Below are 26,224 nucleotides of genomic sequence, written 5' to 3'. Positions count from 1 at the left end.
AAATCCGCATGGCATTGTGGGAAATCACTCAAACCCCTTCGTTCGGAGTCAGCTCCAGGAAAATCTCCGTTTGGAGGGGTACAGAAGCCCTACCCCTTCCCCTACCCCTCCGCGTTAACTGGGATTGGGATACCCCTACCCCTTCACGTGAACGCGCAAAATGGAGGGGAAGGGCCAAGGGGTATGTCCAAGGGGTGAAATGGGATTCGGCCATAGACACAGACAACCATTCACACTCACATTCACACCTACGGTCAATTTAGAGTCACCAGTTAACCTAACCTGCATGTCTTTGGACTGTGGGGGAAACCGGAGCACCCGGAGGAAACCCACGCGGACACGGGGAGAACATGCAAACTCCACACAGAAAGGCTCTCGCCGGGCTCGAACCCAGAACCTTCTTGCTGTGAGGAGACAGTGCTAACCACTACACCGCCCTGTCACAATCATAATGTAGTTTTTCTACGTTAATTAAAATATGACAAACACTTTAGTGGAATTTTGAAAATAGTTATGCGGTCTTGTTTATGTTGATATATTATGCCAAACAGAAGCAATGTTTCTTTCATTTATTATTGCTTTGCTGTTGTGTTTAACGCTTCGTCGATTTCCCGTGATGCATTTTGACAGGGTTGGTCCAGCTGAGCCAAGATGGCGGACGTTGACGAACAGCTCACTGATGAGGAGAGGGTATGAGCCAATAGATTAAAACTTTTCAACTTCTTTTTCTCTGTTGCCGTTTTACATATCAGTGGTTTTCGGTCCTGGCTTGTTGTAACTACGGGATTCAGGAATGTGCAGAAAATATTTCACTCACTCAGCGAGCTTGCTAGCACTCTGTACCGTAATATGAGATGAGGCGGATATCAAGGGACGGCTGGAGTTCAAATCGCTTCCTGTTGGATGTGTAGTGCACTAAATGGGGTGTGGACGGTATTATTTCGTACTGTCGGAAATGCTCTTATGTAGGGAGATAGGAGGGAATTTGGGACGTAGCCTGGCTAGTTTTGGGTGGCTAGTACTCAAACTCGACCGCTGTGGAACTGAGTTTAACTGGTTTTAATATAGTTTTATAGTTTAGGAAAGATGGTACGATTATTAATAAAATGCGTTATATTATAATTGATAGCTTGATTTATAAGTAATGTTATCTAAGTTTATTAGTTGGGAGTGGGTAGGGTGTATCCACACACCTTGATTATGGGTTTTTCAGGAGTTATTATTGTTGTTTGTTGTTTATTATTATTATTATTATTATTATTATTATTATTAGCAGTAGTAGTATGAAAATACCAATTTGATGTATAGGATTGGATGTTTGATTGTGTGAAGGTGAGTTTGATGTAGATTTTCCATTAAATTGCATTATTAAGTGTCTGAGTAAGAAAGACTGCACTGATTCCTTGATTTCGAGCTACACAGCTGTTTAAGTTCACTGAAATAGTCAAGAGTGCAGGTGACTCCACTGTCCTCAATTGCAGATTTTAATTTTCTTTTTGGTCTAAGTGCAATTCTGTTCCTTTTATTTAAAAAAAGCCTTTTATTATCCCACAAGGGGAAATTTACATTGTTATAGCAGCAGAATATATAAAGAGAAAAAGATAAGGCAGTGAAGGAGTAGTGCAAAAGTACTAAGTATACAAAAAAAGGATATATGGGTCTGTCTCTCAAACTGGGTACTGTGGGGGTTCCCCACTAAGCCCATGTTTACATTAGACCGTATCAGCGGATCATCAGATTAACGTTTTTAAAACGATTAGTGTGCACACAGCAACACCAATACACGATTTGCGTGCACACGGCAATACCATTACACGGATGCGCTCGGCTCCGCAGGCATCCTGCGCTCCAAATCACTCCGCCCTGAACAGTGAGTGCCCTCTGGAGGGTGCGCACTCCGGCCTTGTGCAGCTCACAGAGCGCGCGAGTGAAGTGAACAAGCTGTGATTCGGGACTGAGCCGCTGTGTGTGTGATCCCAGCGCGTATCACTTACCACTTGCAAGTGGAAGGATGGCAAGCCTAAAGACAAATAACTACACAATGGGCAGTATTTGCATCAGTATTTGCAGTATTTTCATACTTTTATACTCTTTAATGAAAGGTGATACAAGGCGGAAGTCCGCGCCGTTTTTCAGCAGTCGCGTCAAATGACCAATGCCAGCGAATCAGGAAGGTGGATGTCACAGTGACGTTGTCCAATGAGACGCCAGCTAGAGCTCAGCACAGCGTATCCACGTATTCTCAATGTTTACACAGCACCGGAGCTGACACGATCTGGATTGAATACGTGGATGCTGGCGGATTCCCATTTCCCGGCGTTTCCAGGCGGTTTAATGTAAACGGACAGTGCATCCGTGAAGAAAACGAGACAGATACGGTCTAATGTAAACGTAGCCTAAATATACAGGTAGTCGTCGACTTACGACTGCGTTTGGTTACGACTGACCAGTCGTAAACCGATCTGGTCGTAAGTCAGCCTATGTTAAATGAACGTAAGTATATTGTGATGTGTAATGATATTGTAATCATCTTAAAGTCTTATTTTATCGACGTTTTCTTATTTCATTTCCTTGGCTCATTTGGTTTAAGTCAAACACTGCATACTACACTGCGTACAGTACAATTCGTTTAATATGTGCAAAACAAAAAATACAAAATACAGGTGTGAAAAATAGAAAACATTTTAGTTTGAAACATACCAAAATACAAATGTAAAACAAAGCAAAATACAAAATTTAGTGACCGCTGGCATCCCTGGTGCTTGGCTGTGGGTCGTCTACGTCATCATCAGCTGTTGCAGTGCTCGGGCTGGCGAGGATTTGCTTGTTTCATAAACCAGGAGCCGGGGCGGAAACTGTATGATGGAGTGCGTGAGGGCGCGCGAGAGAGACTGCGCGTGTGCCTGGAGCTGGGGCGGAAACTGTTGTATGCAGCGAGAGGCGCTGCCGGGAGCTGGGGCAGAAACTATCGTACGCTCAGCTGGGAAACACTTGCCAGTTATAACCAGACGGTCGTAAAGTCGATCGGTCGTAAGTTGACGACCACCTGTACTCACAGTCAATAAACTATACGGTTTTGAATGGTAATGTTGGTTTTAATTTGAAATAAAATGATGAAAGAAATAATACAGATAAAACTAAATCTTTGATGTGAATACTCTATTCAGAATTTGGCAAAAATTCTGCAAGTTTGTGGAAAAATGGCGGCTTGATCTGGGACATGATAAATGGTTGACTGCATCGCGTTCCCTTAAGGTTGTAGTCCACTGAAAAGTCTACAGTTATCACTAATTGTATTTTAAGTTGTAACTTTATACACCTAAGGATTGGTGCGCTCACAGAATAATCATAACCGTAATAAAACATCATGCAAAATATTTGATCACCGTTGTAACTCCGTTTTCCGCAGACCCAAAACCAATACGATCGTGTGTTTTGATCTAAACGGAAAGCCTCAGGGTCAAGGTCACGACCTCACCAAAAGTAGTAACTTAAAATCACTACGCCATATCAAAATTTAGTTATAAATCTGCGATTTTGTTTTTTAAAACGAAAGCTGAAAGTTAGGTATAGAATATGTTTCTTACAGAATATGTTCCGATGGTAGCTGGTCTGAGCTATGAAATGAGTTGTGGTCTATTTTTTACCGTAGCGTGTTATTTGTGTGCGGGGAAGGACACGCATTAACAATTTGCATGTGTAGAATGGAATTTTCCACTCCAACAGTTAGAAGTTGATCGTGCTTCCATTTGCGGTCTTTCTGTTACGCGGGTGATCTGTTTGGACGTTATCACTGAAAAGGTGAGTTTTGACAGTTTTATTTTGTTTTAGTCTTGCAGTATAAGGCAATAGAATGTTTGGGTTTTCTTCATCTTACTTTCATGTTTCATAGTGTTTGTGTATTTTTGGCCAATATTTTGCAACCATGGTCAATTTAGATCGAACTTTTGATAGAATCTACAGCCAGTCGTTTTGCCCCGCCCCCGCCTCGCGCTCCGTCCGGTGCGGTAGTGATGTCCCGTTGCTCGCGCTCCGCAGCAGAGACCCGCGCGACCTTCAGCCGGTACAGTCGCTGTTCTTTTACCACTGACGTTATTCTCATCTTTCCGGTGTGTTCTTGATTTTTTTTTTTCCACTGTGTCCTATTTCGCCATATCAAATACCCAAAATGTATCATATTATTCATATTTAAGTGAATAATCAATTCAGTCATCATAACTTGGCATTGTTAACCCAAGCAATCAAAAAGAGGAAATTTGTTCAATATTTTCACTCCTCTGTGAAGGAGGGGCTTTAATTCTTCATGATGGAGTTATTTTATATGGAAATCAATTTTACAAAAGCATTTGAATTGTAATCAAAAAAATGTTCCACAGTGGAGGCCAGATAAAGCAAGATACTATCTTTATTCTTATTAAACATAACAAAAGAAACCTTGAGTGTTCGGTAAATGCAAAAAAAAAAAAGTAAAATTAGAAAATTTATTTTTTGACCATAATGTCCCAAATGAGAGAGCAGTTTCTGAGATGGACCCAACTATATAAGAAATAAACTACAAATTTAGAGATTAAAAAAAAAAAAAATTAACAAATTTGCATAAATTAACAGGTTGCAGATATACAGTTAACAAGTGTATTACAAAGGTGGAATTGCACGTGCAAGTATTGCACAAGTCAGTCAGTATATTGCACAAGAGCCATTTTAACCATGTGTAGCTAGCAGTTCGCTGTAAAGTGCTGATACTGATTCTATGGATGTAGAAGTGATTTGGACAGTATTGTTCATTATTGTGAGCAGTGACTGGTGCTGTGCTTAGTGTGATGCTGGTTGTACAGTCTCACAACAGTAGGGAGGAAGGAGCTGCTACATCTCTCCTTAATTTATTTTATTTATATATAATATATAAAATACCAAAGTGGGCGGCACGGTGGTGTAGTGGTTAGCACTGTCACCTCACAGCAAGAAGGTTCTGGGTTTGAGCCCAGCGGCTGGCGAGGGCCTTTCTGTGCGGAGTTTGCATGTTCTCCCCGTGTCCGCGTGGGTTTCCTCCGGGTGCTCCGGTTTCCCCCACAGTCCAAAGACATGCAGGTTAGGTTAACTGGCGACTCTAAATTGACCGTAGGTGTGAGTGCGAGTGTGAATGGTTGTCTGTGTCTATGTGTCAGCCCTGCGATGATCTGGCGACTTGTCCAGGGTGTACCCCGCCTTTCGCCCGTAGTCAGCTGGGATAGGCTCCAGCTTGCCTGCGACCCTGTAGAACAGGATAAGCGGCTACAGATAATGGATGGAAAATACCAAAGTCCAGTATATTTCTGCTTCTATTTATATTTCTGTTTTGGTTATCCAGAAATCTAATTGACTCGGCTAAAAGGTGCCAAATAATGTAGTGTGATAATGTTTGGTGAACTACAGGGTGTCCCAAAAGTCTCCATACATAAGGGAAATTGACACTTCTTAAAATCATAGGCCCTGTTTACACCTAGTCTTTGACTCAAAGGTCAAAGAGCCTTGTGCACAGTTATGTGAAAAACATTAAACCTGCAACATACCGTTATTTTCTTGCATTCCGACAATGCACATCAGTGCTCCTGCCCTTTTTTTTTTTTTTTAAAAAGCGTTGGTACGTTGTCAACAAAACAACCACCATGTCCTGGATTGATGACGTATTTTCCTATTACATCCTTATCAGGGACGCGTTAGCATTTACACGAAAAAAAATATGTGGTTAAATGTCAGACCACCTCAGCATGTGGCTTGAGTGATTGGATCATAATGCGTCTTGGTGGTCATTTGCATTGTATTTAGCGCTGTCCACTACAAAACCACTTCTGGCTGTTTTGTTATAAACGCACACAGAGTCATCTGTCCCACTCATGCTGAACTTGTGTTAACACATGTGCTGTTATGCCTGGAATTGCACTTTGAATGTCATCTCATCTCATTATCTCTAGCCGCTTTATCCTGTTCTACAGGGTCGCAGGCAAGCTGGAGCCTATTGCCTCGGTCACAACCGGCCGTATGTGCTCCTACGGCCGGTCTACGTGCAAAAAGCGCGTGAAACGCACGTAAGGCGCGCGTGTGAGGTGCTGATTTTCGAGCTGTAAACTGGCCGCAGAGGTTCTTTGTCATGTCAAACAAACTCTACGGGCGCTTACGTTTTTTTCAGGTTGCAAGACAAACTTACGGCCAACGTGCGTCTTTCTCCACGAACAAAAAAAATGCAGCGATTTGGGAAACGCCAAAAAATTGTACGTCCGGTTGTGACCTAGGCTTATCCCAGCTGACTACGGGCGAAAGGCGGGGTACACCCTGGACAAGTCGCCAGGTCATCACAGGGCTGACACATAGACAACCATTCACACTCACATTCACACCTACGGTCAATTTAGAGTCACCAGTTAACCTAACCTGCATGTCTTTGGACTGTGGGAGAAACCGGAGCACCCGGAGGAAACCCACGGGGAGAACATGCAAACTCCACACAGAAAGGCCCTCGCTGGCCACGGGGCTCGAACCCAGGACCTTCTTGCTGTGAGGCGACTGTGCTAACCATTACACCACCGCGCTGCCAGTATGTTCTTTTTTCAAAGGCATTCTTAAAAGCTATCTGAAAGAAATATATCAACTATGTGTAAAAAAAAATTTAGAAGACGTTTTGCTAAAAATTGTTAATTTCCATCATGTATGGAAACTTTTGGGACACCTTGTAGTTCGCTAGTTACAACACTTCTGTTAGAGACTAAGGCCCTGTCCACACGGCAACAGATTCAGGTGAATCTGATAAAATTGTTTATCGTTTCGGCCTGGCGTCCACACGGCACCGGCGTTTTGGGTGCCCCAAAGCGATATTTTTTGAGAACGGGTTCCAGAGTGGAAAAATCTGGCAACGGCGCCGTTGCGAAGTCGTCTGGATGAGTAGAACGGATTTGTTTACGATGACGTCACAACCACATGACTAGAACAAGCAGCACTCTCGCTGTTTTGTATGAACCACTGCATTGCATTCACTTTTGTATACAGCTTTTCTTTTAAATAAACAAGTAACTGAACCATTTCTTGAATTTCTTATTTTTATTGGATAAGGCTGCTTTTCAAAATGTTTGCACACGATGTAAAAAGTTATATAAATTATATAAAAATGCTTTTCAAAATGTTCACACAATAAGAAAGTTAAGTTATATAAAACTATGCACACTAATAAAACTAATTTGTACACACAGAAGGCACGATTTCCTCGCGTAGTCATAGCCATCTTCTTCTTCTTCTTGTTGTGTTTGTTCCTGTGAGTGCTTCACGCCGGGTAGAAGAAGGGGTTTATGCGCATGCGTCTACTTCTATTGTTCTGGTGTCTCCGATGGGACCGTCTTACAGCACACGTAGAGGTGTGGCATGTGTATTGCATCGTTTTCAGCAAGCGTTGCGTTGCCATATGTACCTGATATTTTACTGATCCGTTGCCCATGTGGACGCGATATTTTTTTTAAATAAAATCTCATTGCCGTTGTCGTGTGGATGTAGCCTAAGAGAAGCAGACGAGTAAGCTATGTGGTTGTTTGCGTTCGCTCATTGTCAAGCCATTGGCCTTTTTTTTTTTTTTTTTTGTTAATGAGCTGTGCGTCTCTGTCCTCGCATTCTGTGTAAAAGTCATCCGGGTCTGGCTGTGTCTGCATTTTTAACCACAGAGTGGGATAATTAAATTCTGTTCCTGCTTTGGGGCTCAGTACAATTATAGTCCTTCTTTGTCGAAATCCAGTATGTTTCCGCTTTAATACATTGGCTGAACATGTTAATTTACTGATGAGCATCAATGTCTGAACAGGATCACTTACTACTGTGCATTACCTAAACTGTGTTCTCCGGTTCCGATCATATTTTTAGTTGGTTTGTCTGATTTTGTACAATGCCTTTGGCTTTTGTTTGTATTCTCGGCTGAGTCTCAGTGACCCAGCCCTGTGTGTGCGTGCTGCTACATGCCTTCATCCTTCCACCGTCCCTCTGTGCGTCTGCAATCTACTGCAAGTGAATTATCTCTTCCGGCGCTTAGCTTTGCTGCTTCCCTGCAAGTTTGTAACAGTTATGTGGTTAGATTCGTGTAGAGACCAGCAGAAGCAGATTGGGGTATTTCAGTTATGCTTTGAAATGGGGAGCCTGAATGACGAGTCCTAAACTTTGATGCCTGTTGTATACACATTTAATAATATAATGTTTTGGTATAGGAACCTGGAGTAATTTAGTGAGCTATGTACTTTAAACCAGCGGGATTTATTACATCATGACCGCCAAATACTCATACCTTTACTGAACTCTCCAGACTTTGCTCCTTTTCTTAAAAATATTAACGAGACTGATTTGGCTCATTCCGACACGGAGAGTTTTGTTGTTTGTCCTTCATAAATAGTTCACAGATTTCTATAGTAGAGTTTGTATTCATTTTGCTGGTTGAAAATTCATAAATTCATTAGTTAGTTAGCCCACTGGGCAATTAAAATCTAATGCGCTGCCCAGTCTCGTGTTATAGAGATCTTGCAGTCACGTGACCGGAAAGTACACAACCGCCATCTTGTCGGTCAAAAACACCGCTGAATACTGCTGCACTCGTGTACAGAATGGATCAATTTCAACCGGCGGACTACACGGCTCATTTTTCTAATGAACAGATAACTAGATATATGTCTAAAATAAACGATCTACAGATTTGTGACCCTTATGGCTTACCGGACGGAGTTTTCACGACCGGATTTTGAACTGCCAGCGGAATACCCGGACGTGTATAATTACCTCATTAACTTTCCCTCGCTGTTCAGTGGTGAAGCACTGCGTGCTTATAAATCTCTGGACAGTTATCTTTACAGAAATTCAGGATTTGTCAGCGACTCAGATGTGGCATCTTGTAAACAAGAGTCCTCATTGGATGGGTAAGTCACTTAAGTATTGAGTATAGCACTGACCAGCCGATTATAGAATAGAATAAGGTAATTCCAAATCGTCCGTGTTGTTTACATGGATCTGGCGTTGGAGAGGTAGAGGCTTGGCAGTGGAGATTTGAGTGGCTGTTTTCTGAGCTTAGTCAACAGGCCGGCTCTGCCTGCAGCCTCGCTTTTGCTTCCGCTCCCGGCACTTCCTCCTTCGCTTTGCTTCCGATAACAATCCACGGAGACCCCGCTGGTCTCGCTATCTCGTCCGGAATGTTTTTTTTTTTTTTTCCTCGTCCGGAATGTTGTGCATGCGATGGAAATCGCTACAAACCGTCATTTTCTGCTGGAAACCAATGTCCAGTAAGTCCATACGGTTGTAGTGGATATTGAAGTCCGATACAGACGAACAACACGCAAAAATACACACAAAAAACATAAAAAACGTGCACAGGTAGGGAGAGCTTGTAGCCGCAGCCGTTGTAGTAGAATTGTATATAGTAGGGTTTTCCAGAAGAAAAGGTAGAAGTAAAAGCAGAAGTAGACCCAGAAGTAGAAGGCGGAATATGGCATTTGACCGACAAGATGGCGTCTGTCACAATCTAGATCGGCTGTGACGTCACATGCAAGTGCTCCATTGTTGCTCAGAAACCCAGCTGACTAAAGCTGAAAAGTGCAAACTAACATAATGAGTGGTGAGGTAGTTGGCTAGTTAAGTGCATGAATAAGACTAATAAACAAGTATATGGTCCTGTAGCACATTGTGTTTGCAACCCTTCAGCAAAACGTCCCGTTGTTGGTCAGTGTTGCAGTCATGAACTGTGGGCTCCTGTCCTCACATTCCATATAAAAGACGTTGTTGTTGTTAGGAGAGTTAGATGGCGGCTGCGGATTCCACTTCATTCTGCTTGGTTTAGTCTGTTTCCTCATACCTGTGGGATAATAGTTGTGGGCGATGAGTGTGATAGCCAAGTATCGAGATGTGTTGCACCAACATGAAGCACACTATGTTTAACTACAGGGTGTTTCCAAAAAATTTGATATTATTTGAGATGTAAATATCCCAGAAATTCCATAGTCTAGGCAAATGAAACTGAACAGGTTTAAAGCAGATACGCAGAACCTTTATTTTTAAATAAATTTCTGAGTGGATAGTCTCTTCATCCTCAACTCTTGTATGCTGCATAAATGGGAATAAAAATGTATATATTTTTGAGAGTTAAAATCGACCACAAAGTTGGCATTGGAGCTGCCCCGCTGAGCCAGCCAGCCCTGAGTGCGTGACGTCACAGCGGTAACCGGTTTTAAGGCCAAGGCCTTTTACAGCTATAGACCAAAGTCATATAAATAAAAATTCATGGTGAAAGAAAGAAATCCCGTTACCGACTTGCTCAACTAAGACTGATTTGACTTCATTGATTGTGGGTTGACTTTCATTAAAACAGGATAGGTGTTATAATTTATGCAACATGCATGCATTTTCACTGATGAAATGTAAAAGGCTAATTAAATAATCAGATGAACTGAGACAATCACATTCTGAAGCAAATGAAATAATCTTATACCGGTAACTTAAACACACAATACAAGTTACATGTATTAATCTAAATGCAGGTAAACAACGTGTTGTTTTTGTTTTATATCTAAATGAGAGTCGGAGCTTACCCGTCTGTGTTCTCGCTTCTTGAAGGCCGACTTTGTGGCCGATTGTTTTGAAACAATCTGACTTCCAGTTGTTCTTTCAGTTCTCCGTTCATTCGCTTCTTCCATGTAAAGACGAGATGGCAGCAATATCCAGTGAAGAAATCAGACGGCTGCTCCACTCATTCTCCATTTTCTCCATACTGAGTACTCTGCCATTACTGCTCGGCTCAGGCAGTTACGAAAACCCGTGACGGAACGGGACGTCACCGATTTTAGCAACAACCACGGGGAGGTCACTGCCCGAGCAATAATATGTCGCGTCCCATTCCATCCCGGGTTTTAGCAACAACCCTCGGCTCACACTCCGGGAGGACTGGTGCAACTGAACTCGCTTTCCTTTTAAAATAAAATAAATAAATACTTTCCTTCTCTTGTTTTATTTAAGTGTTGGTACTGCACCCTCTTTCAATACGGGCTTATAGCCAACGCTCCTCAACAGATCAGAGGTCTCGTACGAATCTTCAGTAAAATGTGCAGAGCAGAGGAGAGACCACTTCATAGGTGCCCAATGTGCCCGTGAACTTCTCGCAAAACGCATCCAAATCTTTGCAGTTTGAACATTCTTGGCCCATGAATGCAACGTAAATCCACCTTCTGTCGTGTTGCTGCACCCGCCAGCAACACATCTACATGGCATGGCGATAAATTAGCTCAAAATGGAGGATCGGTGTTGCAGTCAGCGCCGTGTTTTAGTATAGCGGAAATGGCGATGAGACCGATAGACTTCCTGCTGTGGCGTTACGGACGTCAAGGTCATTCACTCAGACCACTACCTAATATAAATCACTTTAATCGTAAAAATTACGATATTAGATTCATTGTTAACACTTAAAACTATCCCTATGCCATTCTTGAGGTCTCAAGGCATTTATAAACGAAAGTGAGGCCATGGCTCTGCGTATATGCTTTAATGTTGAACAATATAAGATTCAAAATTTGAATGAGAAATTCAAAGGTGTGTGGATTCCATGAATGAGTTCACAAAGTTACAATATGCGCGCTGCCTGAGACATACAGACGCCTTCCTCTTTGAACTTTTTGTGCTCGGTCCAAATCTGCATTGCAGTTGGTGCATTTTTAGAGAATTCGCTCATAAATGCACGCTGCACAGTCGCGTTCGATTGTACTCTAACACACAAAACGCCTTTTCTTTTCCAGTGAATGGCATTTCTATACCTAAAAAGATTAAAAACCAAAAACATTAAAGATAAAATTTTGACCTGTTTCCACACATGCTGTTAAAGGAGAACTGAAGGTAAATTTTTTTTAAATCAATTCTATTTATCTCCTTTTATAAAATGTAGGAATGCATTTCTGACAGCTATTTTGTCGCTGCTATAGCAAGTTATGAGTGTTTGAAATATGCTCTGTAATATCAGTCCGTATGTCAAAGCAATGGCTGTAAAGGAGATTCGCTGAGACCTGTGCGAGACATCGTAGGACGGAAGTAAAACGTACAGCGGAAATCAAAGTGATCGACATCTGCCAAAGCTGTCAAAAGACGCACGCGCCCTCCTTCGAATGCTGATGTAATCAAGCCGGAAGTTTTTCCTGTGTCCGAAATCGCTCCCTACTCACTATATAGGGCACTATATAGTGAGGACGCCATTTTGTAGTGCTGTCCGAAACCTTAGTGAGGATTATTACACCCTATATAGTGCACTCAAGGTATCCCACAATACATCACGAAAAGTAGTGTACAACCGATGGTGACCAACCAAAGCAATATATCCCATCATGCATTGCGGTCGCACTGAAAGAAATCAAATTAAAAGTCTCAAATTTGATTTAATAAAAGGCAGCGGCAAAGAAGAAAGTATTCAGCCTTGATTTAAAAAAAAAACTGAAAGATGCAGGTACTTTGTATTGATTAATGTGGGAAATGCGCTCAGTATAATGTATTTATTATTTTGAAAACCCACCAGCCGCCTGATCTGGCACGTTTTAACTGTGCGACAGTAATGACGTAAATACTAGTGCGACGGACTCGTCCTTATCCTGTCGTCTTTCCAACTGTACTCGACTCCACGTTGGTTTGAAGTCGTATGGAATAATCTCCATCACTGATGAAGCTGGCAAATCTCGAAATTAATCTAAATTGGGATGATACGGCGATCTGGCCGCTGTGTAAACAGTTTTCAAAATGGCGGCGCTGACACTAAACGTTTTAAGTCTCGCACAAGTCTCGTGAAGATCGCGCGGATAAACGACACCTGCTGTGGATCATACGAACTACGTTCAACATGGCTAAAGACCGATAAGTGTAATATATTATGCCAATACGAGTCACGATACAAGGTGAATAAAACCAAAAACGTAATTGAATAACACGTTAGTATAGGTAATCGTATGGGGCCGAGTAAAATTAAGGATTGATTTTACTTAATTGATCCTTAATTTTACGAGGAACCATACAATTACTTGTTTATATAATAATATATAGGGCCAAATTCATGCTTTGGAAGCCATTCAAGTTCACAACATTTGTCATTCACGTTTTCTGAACCAGTCAGGGCGCAAGACTATCTTGCACGTTTGAATCAGTTTCTAAAGCGTCTTTCATCATGACACGGCGACATGACACGAGGATTTTGAAAGTGGTTTACAAAATTTTATTGGAACTGCTTTACAAAAGCCGTTTTGTTGAGACAAGTTGCTAATTTTTGTAACTGTAACCAATAGGGCTGTAACGATATGCGTATCGAAATCGCGATACGCAGAGCCACGATCCGTATCGCGATACAAGAAGGCAGAATCGCGGTACACCCTTTCAAACTTCTCCTCAGCCCAAAAACAGAGGCGCTTCCAAACTTCAATTTATGAATACTTTTTATTTAAATTACATTTTAAACTTACTTAAATTATTTTTTTATATCTATTAGTAAGTCGTTTTTTCGCCGACCTGCGACAATCTTCTGCGAGTCACGCAATGTCCACACTCGCCACTGGCAGAGCATTCATTTCTTTTAAGCGGTCGCCATTCCGGTTGCGACGCGGGGAGTGAATCTGTAAACAAGCAGCTCATTGGCTGGCTAGGTGTGCCACAAGCCAATCACAATCACTTGACCGGAAAGGCATGCAGTGTTGCCAGATTGGGCAGGTTTAGGTGCTTTTTGGCTGGTTTTGAACATATTTTGGGGTGGAAAACGTTAGCAATATCTGGCAACACTGAAGGCATGTCTGCTTGGCCTTCTGCGGCAGTTACATTTTGACACGCGAGCAATGTTTCACCATAAAAATTCCGTAATTTCCATCTGTTTTCCGCGATCACAGAAAATCATTGGCCCTATGAGAGTGAGACAGTGAGAGAGCCACCCCCCCAAAAAAAATCTTAACGGATTTACACGATTTGGAAAAATGACTTTTTCAGAACCGAAAAAAACAGAGCTTCTGGCTCAACAGTATTATTTTGAGAAATAAAACAATCTTTGGATATACATTTGTTCATTTTTGTATACATATTACTCATTCTCTGCAGTGGTCTGAATTATTTGTTATTAAATAGTTAATGTAAGTAAATGTTAATAAGTCAAATTTACTACTTTAAAAAAACATTTTAAAAAAATCGTGGGCGTATCGAATCGTGGGTCAAAAATCGCGATACGAATCGAATCGTGAGTTGGGTGTATCGTTACAGCCCTAGTAACCAAGCAACGAACTAGCCAATAGCATTTCAGAAATACGGCCCCGTGTTAAGGAAAAAAGCCCTCGATTGATCAATCAGAATTGAGTAATTTGGCCCGATGTATTATAAATTAAGAAATAAAGCAAGTTTAAAAATGACTTTGGTTCCCCTTTAAAATTTGAGGTCAACTGAATGAGAACTGTCAAAGTTATTAGATTGTGAAACGATATCAAATTTTTTGAAAATACCCTGTATAGAGATCTTGCAGTCACATGACTGGAATGTAAACAGCCGCCATCTTGTTGGTAAAAAACACTGCTGAATACTGCTGCACTCGTGTACAAAATGGATCAATTTCAACCGACGGACTACACGGCTCATTTTTCTAATGAACAGATAACTAGATATATGTCTAAAATAAACGATCTACAGATTAGTGACCCTTATCGCTTACCGGACGTAGTTTTCATGACCGTGTCAGTGGATATTGAACTGCCAGAGGTGGAATACCCAGACGTGTATAATTACCTCATTAACTTTCCCTCGCTGTTCAGTGGTGAAGCACTGCGTGCTTATAAATCTCTGCACAGTTATCTTTACAGAAATTCAGGATTTGTCAGCCGCCCTAAGATGTGGCATCTTGTAAACAAGAAAAAAACAATCCTCATTGGACGGGTAAGTCACTTAAAGGGCTGATGACACGAACATGACTCTATGCAATTTCTTAAATAAACTATACAACATGGCAAACATGTTAGATTTCTGTTATAATTACGTGAAAAGAAGCTGTTGTTACGCAAATATCCAACTTTTAATTGCACAGCGCAAGAAAACTGGGTCCGTGGCTCGCGGCCATGTTGTGAGGTCAGCGGGAGAACACGCTGCGGTTCACTGGCTGTTCTACTCTGGTTCTACTCAATGGAAATGGCGCATGAAAACGCCGGTGAACTCTCTAGTGCTAGCTCTTCCTCTTCTGGGAGTCTAGAATTGTGTTGATCTCTTCCGAATAGAATCTATGATAGCCTACCCTCTTTACCCTTTGCCTCTCGTTGCTAGGCGGCAGTTACATGAAAGCCGCAAGCTTTCACAAGCAAATACATGACTGATATCACGCCGACTTTATGATTTACATTTATGATTGTCATGTAGAATCTATAGCTCTACGTACCTTTATCTTATGTCGTTTCACAACACATGTTCTGACAGGAGGACTGTCTTTGGATCCGGCATAGCTACTAGTAGACCCCCTCCAGAATGCTGGCAGTGTTGCCAGATTGGGAGGAATCCTGCCCAGAATGGGCAGTTTCAAGTGCATTTTGGTGGGTTTTGAACATATTTTGGGCTGGAAAACTTTAGCAGTATCTGGCAACAGATACTGCTGACGTTTTCCAGCCCAAAATATGTTCAAAACCCACCAAGATGCACTTGAAACCGCTCAACTGGGCGGGAAACCTCCCAATCTGGCAACACTGTGTAGGCACTGCTGATGGTAGTAACACACGTTTGTGCTGAACTGAACACCCAAGAGATTCTTTTAAGCTGGGAAGGGTGTCAAAACAATCCAAATCGAAGTGTTCAGAGCACAGGACGGATGTTGGTGAGGGCTCCCACTTGTCACGAGTGCGCCTGACTTGCTTCACCCACTTCGCATGCAGCTCGGGATCTCTGGGAAACTTGAATAAACTTACCCCATCCTTGTAGGTTTTGGAGCAAAAGCCGGCAACACAACGCGAAGGCATAATAACTTGTATAAAATAATGTATAATAAAAATACTAATAATGACAAACTGAACACCTGTCGCATCAACAACAAACTGGTAAGTTAGGAGGAAGGTTCTTTCGCTGACGTCATATAGCTCCTCTTCCTCTTTCGTCTCCTGGGTGCTGCAGCCCTGTCAAATTTGCCCAAATAGCCGCGTTTTTTATCATAACTTGTAAAATAGGCGCCTTCGTGAATTAATATATGGATCATCGGGAATTACTTTTTATGTTATAAAACATCGCCAAAGATGTAAAAAACGTGTCATCAGCACTTTAAGTATTGAGTACTAGAACTGATACTAGATATATCAGTAGTATCTAGTATAGCACTGACCAGCCGATTATGGTTGAATATTTTATATTATCAGTTAGATCAAGTATCAGTAGTCTATCACTATTGCTGTATATATGGTATACCTGCTTTATGAAATAAAAACGTATTTGTCCAGTTTAATTGGATATACTGGAATAAATACATGGATATACTGGAATAAATACATGGAATAAATACATGGCGAACCTGAGATGAAATGGTCACTGCACAGGCGCCAGTGATCGTTCTTTCCAGTCGGTTCCCATGCCTTCTTCCCGATTTCTGACCTCTCCTGTTGTGGCATTTATATGCCATACAACTCTCCGGCATTGTGGCACGGTAATATTTGAAGATTTGGGCGAAAAATAACGAAAGTCAGTGTCAGTAAGATGGCGGAAATATGGCGTTTTACCGACAAAATGGCGTCTGTTTACAATCTGGATCGGATGTGACGTCACATGCAAGTGCTCCATACACACCAAAGAAAACCACACACACACACACACACACACACACACACACACACAAATGTCAGAGTAAGGACCCTGGACATGAAATTTGCTTCTCCTAGATTTATCCACCTCTGTATCTACCGTCCAGTTAATGTGTCTTAGGTTCGATTAGATAGTTTAATTCTTTAGGTTGGGCCTTATTTTTATCTGGAACTCTCTGAGCCGTTCCAAATTAAATATTAACAGTATAATTTTATCACCGAGTAATACTGATAAAGGTAATATCCGTGCTGTGAGCTCAGTGGGATTTCTTTGGTTGCTGTAGACACTTGAACTTTGGTGTTTGTTGATTTACAATACCAGTCAAAAGTTTGGACACCCTTAATCACGACTACGAATGAGTGAGTCCAAACTTGTGAACGGTACTCGATATTCTTGTTCGATTGATTTTTATTGATTTATGTTTTGGACAAATAGATGGCAAGTCCCACCCTTGTTTTGAGAAGTGTGCACTGTGACATGCTGTTAGAACAGGAGCAGATAGACAGGATTTGTAAATGGCAGATGATGGATGTTGGCGTAGTTAAGGAAATGCAACAGAAATTATGTTTGCTTCGGAAATCTTTTGAGCAAGTTGTGGTCTTTTCTGAATCTGTTGGCAGGATGTTACACAGGAGGAAAAGAATATTACCCCTTTTCCACCAAATCAGTTCCAGGGCTGGTTCGGGGCCAAGGCTGGTGCATCAGTTGCCCCCTAAAAATGAAAAGTTCCTCCGATCATGATGCATTTTTGTTTTTATATTCCTTTCGGTAAGAAAACACACTGGGTGAAATATTTTGACAAAATTCAAAAGTTTAATGGTGGCACCAAGAGCTCAAAGTTATGGAAAAAGCTGCTATTTTATGACTTTTCTGACAAAATTTCCATCACTTTTCATGAAACATTATGGCACCTTAAGCCTAGGTCACAACTGGACGTACGATTTTTTTGGCCGTGCGATTTTTGGCGTTTCCCAAATCGCTGCGTTTTTTTTGTTCATGGAGAAAGACGCACGTTGGCCGTAAGTTTGTCTTGCAACCTGAAAAAAACGTAAGCGCCCGTAGAGTTTGTTTGACATGACAAAGAACCTCTGCGGCCAGTTTACAGCTCGAAAATCAGCACGTCACATGCGCGCCCTCCGTGCGTTTCTTGAGTTTTTTGCAGGTAGACCGGCCGTAGGAGCACATACGGCCGGTTGTGACCGAGGCTTTATAGAGTATACCAAATATCTTGGATGCACATTTTTAGTACATATTCTAAATATATTATCAAGCACAGTTTGAGTTTTAGCTGTTCATTGAATCATTGTTCAACTACTTTTAAACAATACAAATGTATTCTGAATCACATTAATGCTTCTCAATCCCTTGCAAAGGTTCTTAACATGATCTCTGGGTCACAAGAAATCAATAAATGGAGTCCAACATTGTGATTCAAACCTTACCCACCATTAGACTTTTGAATATGGTCAAAAAATTTTACAGGATGTCTTTATTGGTGAAAAGGAACACCCAAACAAAAATGCGTCAGATTTTATGAAAGTGAGGGCAACTGATGCACCCTACTGGTGCTGGTTCACAACCCGTTCAACTTGCGAATCAGCTGAGAACCAGTTTGCTTTTCCATAGTTCGGGGTGCTAAGGGGAGCCACGTCATTACATCACTGTATACTAGTGATGCACCGATGTAAAAATTGTGGCCGATACCAATAACCGATATTAACACTGCTGTTATGGCCGATACCGATATTTACCGATGTCGATATCTCTGTACAGAAAACACATTTTTGATAGTCAAACAAAGAGCAATTTTCCAAAACACGTTTTTTTAAACATTTTATTTATTTTCAGAAATTACTGATACATTGTACATCAGTTCATAACTAAAGTACAGTAGTAAGCCTTAAATGGCCATAGCCAAAAGAATAAAAAAGGTAAAATGTGAAAATGGAGCCAGAACAAACTGGACTGAACAGACACTGGTTTTTGCAGTCTTGTGAACTGTAAGTACAGAAGTACTTTTTAAAACTGCCATGTACTTTAGAGTTAAGCCTAAACCTTGGCCTTTCCGGGCGTTGTAAGCAGACGAACGTTGTGCTTAACAAACGGGAGCATTTCTGCTCTCTCTGTACCGATCCTATTTCTCTTTTCACTGACAACATTTGAAGCGGCAGAGAAGAGACGTTCACTATCCACGCTAGTACATGGAGCAGACAGGTACTTGCGTGCCACTGGGGCGAGAGCAGGGAAGCGGCTCATGTTGCTTTGCCAGTACTGCAGCGGGCTCACGTTTCGGGGGATGGTGGGCTCCCTCAGGTAACCATGCACCTAAAAGAAATATAGACAAGTGTATGAATATACATCTCTGGCAAATCATCAGGAAATTATTCTTCAGCATTTGTATTCATGACACCAAATGAAATAAAATAACTCTTCATTCACCTACCCCATCACTGGCCAGCCCAGTAGACCCATTACAGACCCATCACTGAATTTTAGACTAGACAGACTGCACATAACAATTTTCAATACGGTTCACTTACTTCCGGTTACACTGGCTGCATAATAATCGCCATAAACGAAAACTCACACAAACTTGCATTCGAAAGTTAGCTGACAAGTCTGTCAGTGATAGTCAAACAAAACCGCTAACTTTAACGGTAGCCATCTAATCGTTCATTTACGGTAACATTACATTAGCTGCTAACATTTCAACATGACTCCGTCTCTCAAATCGCGCACTTGAACACTTCAAACACTGTTTCAGTGCATAGTACATTCACACTGACAACCACAGCGAAACTACAGTCATCAATCTAAATGTTTGTTCGAGTTGGCGATTTAAATGGTGGTTACGTCCGTCACCTCCGCCAAGTGTTATAAAGCAGTGATCCATTTGGGACAACACTGAACGTGGAAAATGCACAGCAAGTTCTCAGTGCACACTGTGCACTACATTGCAGTGCACTGACCGAAGTGCGCGATTTGAGACACAGCCGTGACTACTGCGGTCTGTAACCAGAAATGTTTATACTGCTTTACAATTTTATGTGCAAAGAGCCCAATGAGATGCACCCATGTTAGCCGTGGCGTGCACCAGCAATCCTAAAAGTTCAATAATAACTATGGACTGCAATAGAGATCTTGCAGTCACGTGACCGGAAAGTACACAGCCGCCATCTTGTCGGTAAAAAACACCGCTGAATACTGCTGCACTCGTGTACAAAATGGATCAATTTCAACCGACGGACTACACGGCTCATTTTTCTAATGAACAGATAACTAGATATATGTCTAAAATAAACGATCTACAGATTAGTGACCCTTATGGCTTACCGGACGGAGTTTTCACGACCGTGTCAGTGGATATTGAACTGCCAGAGGTGGAATACCCAGACGTGTATAATTACCTCATTAACTTTCCCTCGCTGTTCAGTGGTGAAGCACTGCGTGCTTATAAATCTCTGGACAGTTATCTTTGCAGAAATTCAGGATTTGTCAGCGACTCAGATGTGGCATCTTGTAAACAAGAAAATAACAATCCTCATTGGACGGGTAAGTCACTTAAGTATTGAGTACTAGTACTGATACTAGATATATCAGTAGTATCTAGTATAGCACTGATCAGCCGATTATAGAATAGAATAAGGTAATTCCAGCTGTAATTCCAAATCGTCTGTCTTGTTTACCATGGATCTGGCGTTGGAGAGGTAGAGGCTTAGCAGTGGAGATTTGAGTGGCTGTTTTCTGAGCTTAGTCAACAGGCTGGCTCTGCAGCCTCGCTTTTGCTTCCTCTCCCGACGCCGCCTCCTTCGCCTGCCAGACCCGATGACAATCCACGGAGACCCCGCTGGTCTTGCTATCTCATCCGGAATGTTGTGCATGCGATGGAAATCACTACAAACCGTCATTTTCTGCTGGAAACCAATGTCCAGTAAGTCCATACGGTTGTAGTGGATATTGAAGTCCGGTACAAACGAACAACACGCAAGAATACACACAAAAAAACACAAAAAACGTGCACAGGTAGGGGGAGCTTGTAGCCGCAGCCGTTGTAGTAGAATTGTATATAGTAGGGTTTTCCAGAAGAAAAGGTAGAAGTAGAAGGTGGAAATATGGCATTTGACCGACAAGATGGCGTCTGTTACAATCTGGATCGGCTGTGACGTCACATGCAAGATCTCTATTCTTCATTAGATTTGACCATCAATAAATGATCTGATCGCACAAAGAAATATGAAATACTTTATTCGAATAAAAGACTATTAAAAGATTCTGATTCAAATAGTATAGTAACCTAGCCTACCTGCAAACTCGTTGGACCTGTTGCCTGTTATCCTGCTCCTTTTCCTCCAGAATGTCATTGAACATGTCCAGGAACGAATGCCCTTCACTTGGCGTACACATCCTCTTTTCTTGTGGTTCACCTTCTAGCTCAGTGTCTTTTGCCTCTGGTGTAGGCCCATCTGTGGCACTGGCGCTGGTCGTCGCTGATGCTGTCATCTTGTCCACTTCTTTCTCTAGCTTGTTTTTCACCGCTTGCTTGAGATCTGCGTCAAAGTAGCGATCTTTATACCTGGGGTCCAGGATTGTTGCCAAGTAGTAGATTTGCTCGGAAAAAGTGGTTTTGAATCTCTTGTTCACGGCTTCAAGCAGTGCAGACTTGGTTGTTTTCACCCCACTGTCGGTTCCGGCTGTCTTGTTCAGAAAACGCTCGAGTGCCACAACAGACGGGATCGCAGCTGTAGCTGTATGCGAGCTAATCTCTCTCGTCAATTCTTCAAACGGTGCCAGGAGTGTGGTCATTTTCTCAATGAGACTCCACTGGTTTGTGTCGAGAGATGCAGGCAGTCCGTGGTCAGAATCGTACGTGACCAGTGCGCGCTTCTGTTCCAGGAGAGATGTCATCATCAGGAACGTGCTATTCCAGCGCGTCGGGACGTCCTGTTGTAGCCTCTTGGTCTTCATTCCCGTCTCTCTCTGGATGTCTCTCAGCCGAGAGATAGCAAGGGGGGAGCTTTTGAAATGTCCAACTATTTTTCTCGCTATAGTCAAAGAGTCAATGACGCTTCACTGGCTTAGTACCGCATCGTGCACTGCTAACTGCCCCAGTTGAGCCATACAGCCTAGGCTTTTAACACCACACTCCTCCATCGCCTTCACCATGTTGCGTGCGTTGTCTCGAAGCACGACGTGCACGTTTTCTTTCTGGATTCTCCATTCAGTAAACATGCCGTCAAACGCACCGGCTATGGCGGTACCTGGAATAAAATATTAAAAAAACCCGTTTAATTAAACACAAGGGTTGTTTGTATCGTTTGGGTCGTGTCTAGCTACTCTAGTAGTAACTGGTAAGCAGATTAGCATCGTCTGCTTGCTAGCAGCTAACGTAAGCAGTCGTACACAATTATAACGTTGAAACAAGGTAATAACACGCCTACCTGTATGCAAACCGGGGAATTCTTGGGCATGTAACAAGGCTCTCTTCATCTCAAAGTTTTCATCGATCCACCGAGCCGTGAGATTCAACGTGCTTGTTTGATTGAGGTCGGAACTCCAGATATCCGTTGTAAAACTGATGTCATTGACATTGTTGTCGAGTAACTTGTGGACATGGGTGGCTACGATATGTAAGGCAGGCAGGGCAACATCTGCAAAGTAACGACAACTTGGCTTGTCATAGCGGGGCTCAGCGACCTCAAGCATGTTGCTGAATCTTTCGTTTTCCACTGCTGAAAATGGTTGGTCATCAACAGCGATCATCTTTGCTATTGCCATGGTCAATGCCTGTTGTTTCGGGTGGTTCTTGTGGAATTTCTTGGTCTTTTCCAGTGCTTGATCTATGGGGCCGACTGGTGCAGCTGCCGTAGCGTTAGCAGCAGCTTTCTTTCGCTGCTTGTTAGCATTAGCTAGTTTCTCATATTCTTTGTAGGCTTCGGGATGCTTGTTTTTTAAATGGGTTATCAAATTGGTTGTATTGAACGATTTGACACGAACTCCCCCTCGCATCACCCGGCCCTCACGCTCATTGCATCCAGCATAGCGAGGATCCTCTTCAGACACTTTGAAGAACGCCCAGACAGACGACATCGTTGCTCCCTCATCAAAGTCAAACTGACTTTTTGACTGTTTTTGGCACCTTGAGTATGTGACGTGTAAATGCGCTCGTTCAAAAACAAACATCCCCGCCCCCACACTCACATCTAAGGTGGGGTTTACATTAGACCGTATCAGCGGATCATCAGATTAACGTTTTTAAAAACGATTCGCGTGCACGCAGCAACGCCAATACACGGATACGCTAATCACATGACTAATTTGGCATGTAAGTTGAAATGTGTCAGTGCGGCTCATCGCTTCCTCCTCAGCGGCTGCGCTCCAAATCACTCCGCCCTGAACAGCGAGTGCCCTCTGGAGGGTGCGCACTCCGGCCCTGCGCAGCTCACAGAGCGCGCGAGTGAAGTGCACGAGCAGTGATTCGAGACTGAGCCGCTGTGCGCAAGTCACTTACCACTTGCAAGTGGAAGGATGGCAAGCCTAAAGACAATCATAACTACACAATGGGCAGTATTTGCATCAGTATTTGCAGTATTTTCATACTTTTATACTCTTTAATGAAAGGTGATACAAGGCGGAAGTCCGCGCCGTTTTTCAGCAGTCGCGTCACATGACCAACGCCAGCGAATCAGGAAGGTGGATGTCACAGTGACGTTGTCCAATGACGACGCCAGCTAGAGCTCAGCACAGCGTATCCGCGTATTCTCAATGTTTACACAGCACCGGACCAGACACGATCTGGATTGAATACGTGGACCCTGGCGGATTCCCGTTTCCCGGCGTTTCCAGGCGTTTCAATGTAAACGGACAGTGCATCCGCGAAGAAAACGAGACAGATACGGTCTAATGTAAACTTGGCCTAAGTGCCCTAAGCCTACATACACGTCAAATACACGGGAATGGTTATCAGCCTGTTCACATCGGCCCTATTTTGACATTGGAACGATACCGATGTGTAAAAAAACGACCATATCGGCCGATATTATATCTGCAGCCAATATATTGTGCACCACTACTGTATACGTCAGTTACATTGCTGTTTTGCATAAACCTTGGCGCGAACATCGAAGCAACAACAACACGGAGAAGAAGAAGCAGCAGCAACAACCACAATAATTAAAGCCGCAAGCGGCCTTGACGGGCCCTCGCGCCAGCGGCCAAGGGGGGCGGGGGCATGCGTCCCCGCGAAATACCTTCCACAGCTTCTTCGGCAAGAGACATTACTCCCACAATGGCGACAAAGCACAGAATTGGACACATGGCAACAATAGGGTCTCGCACTGTACGGTGCTCGGGCCCTAATAATAATAATAATAATAATAATCCTTCAAAAACAATAGGGTCTCGCACTGAACGGTGCTCGGGCCCTAATAATAATAATAATAATAACTAGAAACTATATGCCAAGCAGGCACCTTAATGCGAGAGGCAAAAATCACAACACGTTAGGGGGCGCTATAGAGGCCCTGAGGCCCGCCTGGATCTGGGCTTCTGGTTCTCAGTAGCGGTGGCAGTCTAAGAAAAAGGAGCCGAAGTTCGTGCGTTGTCGACCATGGCAAGCGCCCCAATAAGGGTCTTGTAAAGAGTTTGCTTGCCAAGTTTGACAAATCAGAAGCTGCAATAGCATTTTTGCCATAACCAGCACCCCCAGGGGCGAAAGTGCACAAAATTTGGCGTATATGTCAGGTGAGCTATGAAGAGTTTGCGTATGAAGTTTGATGACAATTGAGTAAATAGAAGATGAGATATAGATTTTTGAAGAATAAATTTTATGGTTTTTCCCATGTGAGTAGGTGGCGCTATGCTGTACATGAGCGATTATGAGTTGGAAAAATAAGTGTCTACAACAGCAACGTACTATCACAAGGTAGTGGTGTGAAGGAAAAGCATTCTGGAATTATTTACCAAAAACCCGTTTTGGAGCAATTGCGTCGGCCAAAAACAGCGCCCCCCATGGACGAAAATTCCCAAAATGTGGTATACATGACATGGGAGGTAGTAAGAGGGTGGCCGTGAAGTTTGACCAAATTTGAGGAAAGATTGGATTTTTTGCCCAAAAATAGCGCCCCCAGTGGCGAAATATCACAGAAATTGGGTAACATGTCAGAAGCCCAATGAGTGATTTGCGTGTGAAGTATGAGCAGTTTTGAGCAATTAGAAGATTTGTTATGAATTTTTAAGCATGTAAAATTTTGCATTGAAAATTGATTGACGTATAACTTCTGAACGGTTTATCCTATGTGAAACTTATTTAGTAACTTTTGTCAGCCATGTCTGTAGATGATGTGTATCAATTTTGGTGACATTCCTATGAACGGTCTAGGAGGAGTTGCGCCGTCTTCGTGGCCATGCATTTCGCACAAAAGTGAAATTACCTCACTTCCTGTTGGTCGTGGCTAATGCATTGGCATTACATTCTTGTCCGGCTTAGTGAGATACATATGCGTACCAAATGGCATGCCACTACTACAAACTACATGGCAACCAGGCACCTTAATGCGGGAGGCCAAAATCACAACGACTTAGGGGGCGCTATAGAGGCCCTGAGCCCCGGCCAAGTTTGGGCTTTTGGTTCTGAGTAGCGGTGGCAATTCTCGGAACTGGTGCCAAATTTCGTGCGTTTTCACCCATGGCAAGCGCCCCGAAAATGGCCCAACAGCGGAGAAAAATAAAGAAGAGGAAGAAGAAGAAGAAGCATAGTGAACTCTTACAAGATCAATAGGGCCTTCGCCCATTCGGGCTCGGGCCCTAATAATGGATGACTGCTGCTTTACTGCATCCATGATATCTCGTCGCTTATTTAAAAATGCGGCCCTCTCGCGGTCTTGCTATTGTTGTTGGTCTTAACAACTCCGCCTCCTCGCTGACGTAGGCAGTTCTTTCCTCTGGCCCAGCAAAGAGCTGGTGCTACCCTGGAACCGGTTTTTCTGGCCCAGAGCCAGTTCTTTGTCAGCGGAAACAGAAAACCCGGTTCCAAACTAAGCACTGGCCCCGAACCAGCCCTGGAACTGATTTGGTGGAAAGGGGGTGTATGTGCAATTATATTACACAGAAATTGTGTACGGAGCCTTGACAGTTAAGACCGCAATGATGAGAGCTTTTCTAACTCGAAGCTGTGCTCTCACCCGAGCCTCTCATTGCTGCTGTCTCTTGGTCTCGTCAGTCCCTTTTTGTCTTGTCTTGTCTTGTCCTCCTGGCATTCCACGTTAGGGAGGTTTGTGTTTGTTCTTTCCTCCCTCGGGTCTTCTCCTCAGCCCCCTGACTGGTCAAGGTTACTAAAATCTCATTTTCCATCTGGTAATATAAAATAGACATGGAGGGGAACTCCACCATCATGCAGTAACCAACTACAAGTCTCCAT

The 26,224-nt window shown here is 42.8% G+C and overlaps 1 protein-coding gene across 1 annotated transcript in view; it reads left to right on the top strand.

The window, feature by feature from the left end:
* Positions 1 to 619: 619 nt before the first annotated feature.
* capza1a (capping actin protein of muscle Z-line subunit alpha 1a) overlaps positions 620 to 26,224 on the top strand; it is a 51,226-nt gene continuing 25,621 nt past the window's right edge. The window contains exon 1 of the mRNA XM_060919456.1: positions 620 to 690. Coding sequence (XP_060775439.1) covers positions 652 to 690 — 39 coding nt within the window. The 5' untranslated portion in view covers positions 620 to 651. The remainder of the gene's footprint in view (positions 691 to 26,224) is intronic.

The sequence above is a fragment of the Neoarius graeffei genome, chromosome 4, assembly GCF_027579695.1.
Source record: "Neoarius graeffei isolate fNeoGra1 chromosome 4, fNeoGra1.pri, whole genome shotgun sequence".
NCBI classification, from domain to species: Eukaryota; Metazoa; Chordata; class Actinopteri; order Siluriformes; family Ariidae; genus Neoarius; species Neoarius graeffei.
Note: the sequence above shows the minus strand (reverse complement) of the source record. Positions and strands in the feature narration are given on the sequence as shown.